Source organism: Antrostomus carolinensis, unplaced genomic scaffold, assembly GCF_000700745.2.
Source record: "Antrostomus carolinensis isolate BGI_N321 unplaced genomic scaffold, ASM70074v2 scaffold44837, whole genome shotgun sequence".
NCBI classification, from domain to species: Eukaryota; Metazoa; Chordata; class Aves; order Caprimulgiformes; family Caprimulgidae; genus Antrostomus; species Antrostomus carolinensis.
This window is the reverse complement of record NW_010330391.1, coordinates 81-7,847: the sequence shown is the minus strand read 5'-3', so window position 1 is coordinate 7,847 and position 7,767 is coordinate 81. Positions and strand designations below refer to the sequence as shown.

The following is a 7,767-nucleotide window of genomic DNA, read 5'->3' as shown; positions in this document are numbered from 1 at the left end:
CTGGGTTTTTTTTTTCCTGTCCTTCATCTCCTGCTCTATACTGTCTGGCTAAGCAATATTTTCTTTCCTGTATCTATTTCCATTGTATTAAAATTTTGAGGGAGGCTTCTTAAATGCCAGCCCTTAGATATATAGCTACAGTGTGATGTTTCTTCCCTTACAAGAAAAATTATCATGTCCAGTCATCTTGTCTGGAAAATTAGGCTAAAACAGGAATCTTTTCTGCTGTAAATTCAGTGCTCTACCAGAAATAAGCAGAATACATGGAGAAGATGCATTCACAACAAAAAAAAAAGAATAAAATGCTGATAGCCTCACTATTCTGCAATCAGTACAGTCAGTGAGGTCCTGGTACCCCAGGGAGGATCCTTCAGGAGCCTGAAATAGCTCAGTCAGTAGAGCATCCATCTCTCTGTCTGAGCATATAGGATCTGAATTCCTGATCAGGTACAGACTGTGATGTTTATTACTTGCCAGAACAACTCAATGTATAATAATAAATTTTAAGTTCATCATTTCCAGGAGAAATGGCTAAAGCATCTAACAAATCAGCTGGCACTCGAAAAACAAGTGTTAATGCTAAATGATTTATACCAAACATCTGATGTTCCAGCTCTTACTTCGACTAAACTCCCAGGGAATACAAAAATAATTTCCTCTGTAGAAAGTGTGAGGTTTTAGCCTTTAAAGAGTTTAATGTTATAGCCAAATAGAGAGAGAGCAGTTCAGGCAGAGGGAAACTGTTTGAGCTCAAATATTTTCTCTTGTCCTCTCATTTAGAGTGTGGAAATAGTGTGTTTCCAAGTGCTTGGGATTTAGCACCTGTGTTTTGGGAAAGCAGTGAGTCTTGCTGGATATTTGGATGTCTCAACTCAGACACACCCTTTTCTTTGAACAGACATACCTTGTGTTAACTTTTCCCCTTTTGTTTATAGTTGGCAATGAATGTCAAATGCTCTTCTCTAGGAAATGCATGACCTTTTATACTGTTTCTTTTGCTTGATTGGTAATATGTTTCCCTTACCAAAGATAAAGCCACTAACCCATCTAACAGGCAAGAAGACTGGGAATACATCATTGGATTCTGTGACCAGATCAACAAAGAACTTGAAGGGTGGGTGTCCCAAACTGCTCTAGACTTAATAAATTAATGTTCACACTGTAAAATATATAATTTGATCATAAAACTTTAATGTTTTATTTTATTTATACTGGTATCACAAGGAAGATCTGGCTGCAAAAGAAACAACACACTGTAAAACGTGGTTTCTCTTTTGGGAAAGGCAGCATGGCTTATACACAGACTGAGCATGAGGAAGATGGGAATTCTGAATCTGCCTCTGTCAGCTTCTGCAGCTGCAGGGTTCTCCTCTGGCCAAAGTTATTCTGTTTGCCAGTCTGTAAAATGGGGTTATAATCCTTAGTGCCTGACGGGGCTTTGCGTCTTTAAAATCTTTACAAGGCTTAACTGAGGAAACCTCCTGGGTCACAGCGTTCCTGTGAGCTAAGGAAGAAGTGTTTTCTTCTGGAAAATGGAAACTAAAGCAAGAGAAAGGAAGTGATTTCCTGGGCTGGGGACTGCACTGGGAGTTGTTTGGCCCCTCCCAAGCAGGAATCTGGAATTGCTGGCTCAGACTACCAGCCCTTGCTTCCTTTCATATGTGCAAACACCCAGGCTTACAGAGATGCCCTGAACATCTTTTGTTAGCCACTGATGGCAAGATAAAAAGTACTAAATGGCATTTCCTGTTAATTATGTGAAAGGTATCTCGTTGAAACAGTAGAATTTCTGCAAATTCTCAAAACCCTTCAACGTGTTTGCCTGCTTTGTTTGTAATGGAGATCTGCTTTGTTTCAGGCCACAGATAGCTGTGAGGCTTCTGGCTCATAAAATCCAATCACCACAGGAATGGGAGGCAGTCCAAGCCTTGACAGTAGGTAGTCCTTACCCCTCCTCTTAAATCCAGTTAGGTAGCATTTGATGTCACCTCTGCGGAGTATAAGGGGGCACAACGTGTGTCAGTGGGGTTAGCTGGGGCTGAATGCCCTGATTCCCCTTTGCTGGGAGGGAGTGGACAGTGAGAGGGAGGGTAGTCAGGTAACTGAAGTGTCCAGATTACTCATTAGCAATAGAGCAGTCAGAAATAATTCTGGTTTTATTTTAGCTGCTTTTGTTTGTTATCTTCAGGTAAGTTTTGTGTTCGTTGTTACGAGACCTAATGGTGAGATAACTTAGAGCCATGTAGACATGGCTGAGGGTGGGGAAACCAGCCTGTCTTGATGTGTCACCCCTAAAGATGGGAGAGTCACGCTGCAGAGCAGAAATACATGTCTCACTGACACGGGTCCTTCAGTTGCCCTATAAGCAGAACACAACTCTGCTGTTCTGTAGGGTTTTGGTGTTCATTTCAGCCCGTTTTTGTTACTTGAATGCAGGTGCTGGAGGCTTGTATGAAGAATTGTGGGAGAAGATTTCATAACGAAGTGGGGAAGTTTCGCTTTTTAAACGAGTTAATAAAAGTTGTGTCTCCAAAGGTTAGTCCCTGAGCCTCATGGCTGCATTTACTTTTTGTTTGGTCTCCCTAAGCTACAGGCAACATCCAAAATGTTTGCAGTGCTCTGTCTGGCTCATTGCATTTATTAGCTTATATCCAAGAGCATTTGTTATCCAAGTCTGGTTTTTTGGTGATTTATTTGTTTGTTTGGGGGGTTTTTTTATGCTCTGCTTGCTATTTTCCTCAGTAAGTTGTACTTATTTACCATCAGTATATAGTCTTTGTACTGTTCTAATCCTTCATGAAACTCAAGGGCTTTTAAAGCTTGGGCTGTGGTTTTTTTTTTGAAAAATAAACAAAACTTCAGCGTCAGTGGAAGAGAGATATGATGCAGAGGTTAAAACAAGAGACTTGGCAACACACCATAGAGTTCTAGTCCTCACTTTTGCTGTGTAAAGTGTGCCTGACTAAGTGCCTCAACATTCATGATCAGTTTAACGTGGTGAAAAATAGACAGAAGCACCTCATGGCATGATTGATGCAGCGAAGTGTTCCCAGATTCTTTCCCATAAGACAGGGAAGGGGGTGGTTATCTGTATTGCTGTAATTTTTTAAATAGCAAAATCCTGAAACCAACAGAATAGCTGTTTTTCTTTTGCTGAAGATAATCACAAAGCTTTTCTTCACTGTTATTTCAAATACATTAGAGGAGCATTTTTTCCTCTTAATAAGATGTATCTTAGATCATCTTGAAACTTGGGTTATAAACCTTTCAGTGTATATCACTGAACTTCCATTCTCTGTGTTTCGGCTTTATTTTTAAAAAGAAATGAAAAATTTACATCTTTTTTCCCACTTTTAGTACCTGGGAGACCGAGTCTCAGAGAAAGTGAAGACCAAAGTCATTGAATTGCTGTATAGCTGGACAGTGGCATTGCCAGAAGAATCCAAAATCAAGGATGCCTACTATATGCTGAAGCGACAAGGTAGGAAGTCAGCTGCTCCTTCCTGCATTCTCTCCAGCCTGTGCTTTAAGCAGGATAGTCACAAAATATACAGCTTCTAATTACATGGAGACAAGGCAAGCTCTGAGGGGAGACAGAACAAGGGAGAAATTCTCTGAAAAGCTTCTCATTAAATTTAAATACCTTGGGCTTTTTTTTTAAATAGATTAGTTAAAACACTTTGCAAATACTTTTGTTTTTGGTTTGCAGGGTCTTTCTTGAGTTTTTCTGGAACTAGTTATTAAATTATTTGAACAAGTCTTAATTTAAAGTGAAATAAGATCTTCCACGTAGCCTTTTGTGTTCTTTTAACTAGGTCACTTTACAATTGAACATTTAGTTCAACTGGTACAAGTTTCTTGTGTAGGCACAGTGAAAAAGGCTCAGCTGAGAAGCGTGCAGCTTCAACACAAGAAAAATTTGTTCCAGGAAAGCTCTTGAGGTAGAGCACAAATCTGAGGATTTGACAATGGAACAAGCAGGGAGCTTAACTCTTTCCTTTTCCCACTCGTGGGTAGGAGCCTGCCCATCACCCCACTTTGCATTGCTGTCTGCTTTCCTGCTCAGCTCATTTGTACAAACAAATGTTGTGCCCTTGAGTTTGCACAAAGCTGGGTTGTCTGAGACTTCACTTAGTGGTTCAACAACGAAGTGAAAAGGGGGAAAGACAAATAGTGGAGAGCTATTTGATTATCCTGAGCTGTATAGACAGGGCAGTATGGACAGGGCAACAGATTTTCTGGTGTTTTTGCCTTTATCAAACTTTCTTTGTTTTTCCAGCTAGCATGCTTGGTGATTCTGAGTCTATATTGTTCATTAGAACAGTGTGCTGGGACGAGTGGACAGACTGGCTGCCTGTGTGCTTTGATAGCAGCCCCTGAGTAACAGAGCACACTGCCTGGTGTGACTGCACATGCAAACCCATGTGGGGTCCCTTTCTGCTTTCAGGGATCGTTATGTTTGATCCTGTGATTCCTGTAGACAGAACCCTGATTCCTTCTCCACCGCCTCGTCCCAAAAACCCCGTGTTTGACGATGAGGAGAAATCGAAGGTACAGTGAAGACTTGTACTGGAATCACTAATGAAAAGCGATTATTCAATGCACATTTAGAATAAGGAAGTAAAGTATACTAATTCAGCTTTTATTTTTGGGGTGGTGGTGTGTACTTACATAGAACTCATTGCTTTGTCCACCTACCTGACCTGAAGTTCCAGCTAAGTCCTTGTCTGTTACCGTTATGAGGTTATTACTGCTTAAAGTGCCATCCTGCCATTGTACTAGAATCATAGAATGGTTGGGGTTGGAAGGGACCTTAAAGCTCATCCAGTTCCAACCCACCTGCCAGCAGCAGGGTAGACCAGGTTGCTCAAAGCCTCATCCAGCCTGGCCTGGAACACTTCCAGGGAGGGGGCATCTACAACTTCCTTGGGCAACCTGTTCCAGTGTCTCACCACCCTCACAGTGAAGAACTTCTTCCTAATATCTCATCTAAACCTCCCCTCTTTCAGCTTAAACCCATTTCCCCTTGTTTTGTCAATAATTGCCCTTATGAAAAGTCCTTCCCCAGCTTTCTTGTAGCCCCTTCAGGTACTGGGAGGCCACTATAAGATCTCCCTGGAGCCTTCTCTTTTCCAGGCTGAACAGCCCCAACTCTTTCAGCCTGGAAGGCAGAAAATGTTTCATACACAGGACCAAAAATGATGTATGGGAGGAATAATTATCCAGTGTCAGAAGTGTCTGAGATTTCACACTGTATGTCCTGTGTAGAAGCAAAAATGCAGCAACTCACATAAAATAATAAGCCATAAATGACTCCTGCTGAAGTCACTGCAGCAATGAAAGCAGCATAAGCTTTGGGAGCAGTGAGCTGTATCTCTTTTCTCCTGAATTGTTCACTTAGATTCCTTTCGCTGCTTCCTTTTGCCAAAGCATCTTTATTTGTTTCCTGAATATCCTCTTCTCGTCTTACAGCTTCTAGCCAAACTGCTGAAAAGCAAAAACCCAGATGATTTACAGGAGGCCAACAAGCTTATAAAATCCATGGTAAAAGAGGTAAGAAATTCCTGTAGGATTGGTCCTAGTCAGCACTCTGCTTTCCAGATTTTAAACAATTTGACTTCAAAATGGTGGAGAGCTTTAGGATCATGTGAATGGCAGAACCTGGGTTTTTCAGGCACCAGGAGCATTGTGTTAGTACATTCCTTAGTTAAATTGTAGGGACTGAATGAGACTGACCATCAGCCACACCCAGCCTTTTATTACTTTTTAAACCCGCTAACAGTGCTAACTTATCTAGTATCTAGATAACTTCTAGTTCCCATGGTTACCCACATAAAGGGGGTGCCATCTGATGATTTAGCAGGGCTCTGTCTGATATGAATGTGTTGAAATTTTGACTCTAGTTCACAACTGGGAGACGTTTGTATCACAGAAATGTCTACAGTTGGTGTCTCTAGTGGAGGACGAGGCAAGAAGGGGCAAGGATTTAATGCCCCTCGTTGTAATTAGCTATGTTCTCATCACTCAATATGGTATTTCACGTCAGATCATGGTACCACCCCTGAACACTGAGGACTGAGTCATTGGACTGGATCTTCTCACAAGCAGGCTTTATGGAAACACCCTCCTGTGTGTAGAGCTGTGATGCATCCCCCCATGGCAGTCGTTAGGAACTCTGGAGTCCGGGAAATGACTCGCTGTGTTTCTGGCAAAACCAAAAGGATAGCTTCTAGTCTGAAGAGGATGTATAGGTTACTGTGATGTTTCCATTCATTCTTCTCCTGTCCTCAGGGCAGGCTCTCCTACATCTTTAGTTGGACTCTCAAAACAGAGATGATTGGACATATTCTACCAGAGTGTACTTGTTGTTCCTAGTAAATGTTTTGTTTCAAACACATCTTTTTTATAAAATGGCATCAAGTGACCAAGAAAAAAAAAATATTCTAAAAAATCAGAAAGGAACTTTTCTATTTTTGGTGGTATAATTATACAGTAAAGTCAATGTAATGAGACTTTTTGGAAATAAAGGGTTTTCTATCATTACAGAATAGTGGTCAAAAGATAAGAAAATAAGCAAAGCTTCACATGAACGGAGAGGGGTTTTTGTTTTTTGGGTTTTTTTTTCCCTTTAGCTTAACCTTAAATAGACACTACTTGACATGATTTACAGATAATACCTGCTCTTGTGACACCATGAACCTTTACAGGGAAACTCACTTTTTCTGTCTGTGTTTTACACCCTGAAGGACGAGGCTCGGATTCAAAAAGTCACAAAACGCATGCACACGCTGGAGGAAGTAAACAACAACGTCAAGTTGCTGAATGAGATGTTGGTTCATTACAGCAAAGACGACTCGTCAGAGGCTGATAGGGAGCTCATGAAGGTAGGTCTGAGGTGCTCCTTCTTCCCAGAAATCCTGCAGTCAGTCCTTTCTTCTTACAGACTTGAGTTTTGCAGCGAATTACAAACAGTGCACTGAAATGGAGAGCAATGGTGAAAAACCACAGCAGTTGTTGGAAACAGCAGGAAAGAGAATAACTGTGTTTTTAATGCCTTTCACCAAAGGATCCAGTGGGTAATAGCTTGGTTTTGCATGTCCTTGCAGTGAGGTACAGCTGTTCTCCAATGGTGCAACGTGGCAGAATCACAAAGCTGCAGTTTGAAATTCTTGCTTCTATTAGGACACACTGATTGCAGGTCCTACCCGTCCCTTACAGCACCGTGGAGGGTAAACTGGAGGCTGAATGGGGCAGAAAACGATGTCCTCCTTTTCAAAGGAATAGTTTTAACTAGTGTTATAAGGTTGGGAGATCACTAAGGAGGTAAAAATCAACACAGCCACCAGGAATGTTTGGATAGACCCAGGACCTTGAAGAGTTGCACCTTATCTAATTTAAAAAGTTAAAACTGCTAATTTTTACAACAAGCTCCTGAAACAATAGTAAGAAGCTTAAGAAACTGGTTTATTTCTGTGAAACATTTCCTTCTTGCCACCTTTCTTCTATGTGGTCGCAGACTCTCCGAGCAGTGGTTGCAGCACAGTTGTTGAAGCACAATTCTGCTCTTCCTCAGACATTTAGGGACTGCTGTTATAAAAACAACATCTCTTTTGAACTAGAGCTGGCCATAAGTGCTGATGTGAGGGAGAACTTAGAGATGTTGTGTTGAAAATGCAGACTGTGTTTAGGCTCCCAGGCTAACATAATGCTTCACAGCTCTCTTAATGCGGCAGGGACTCGGGGGCTTGAATGTCCAGCCACATTGGC

The 7,767-nt window shown here is 41.4% G+C and overlaps 1 protein-coding gene across 1 annotated transcript; it reads left to right on the top strand.

The window, feature by feature from the left end:
- Positions 1 to 1,029: 1,029 nt before the first annotated feature.
- On the top strand, positions 1,030 to 6,922 carry LOC104528780 (ADP-ribosylation factor-binding protein GGA3-like; the record flags this gene model as incomplete). The annotated part of the gene is made up of 7 exons (XM_010172894.1): positions 1,030 to 1,114; positions 1,859 to 1,934; positions 2,437 to 2,535; positions 3,358 to 3,481; positions 4,448 to 4,551; positions 5,473 to 5,553; positions 6,747 to 6,922. Coding segments are annotated over 7 exons (745 nt in total), but the record flags the coding sequence as incomplete, so codon positions are not given.
- Between the last annotated feature and the right edge of the window lie 845 nt (positions 6,923 to 7,767).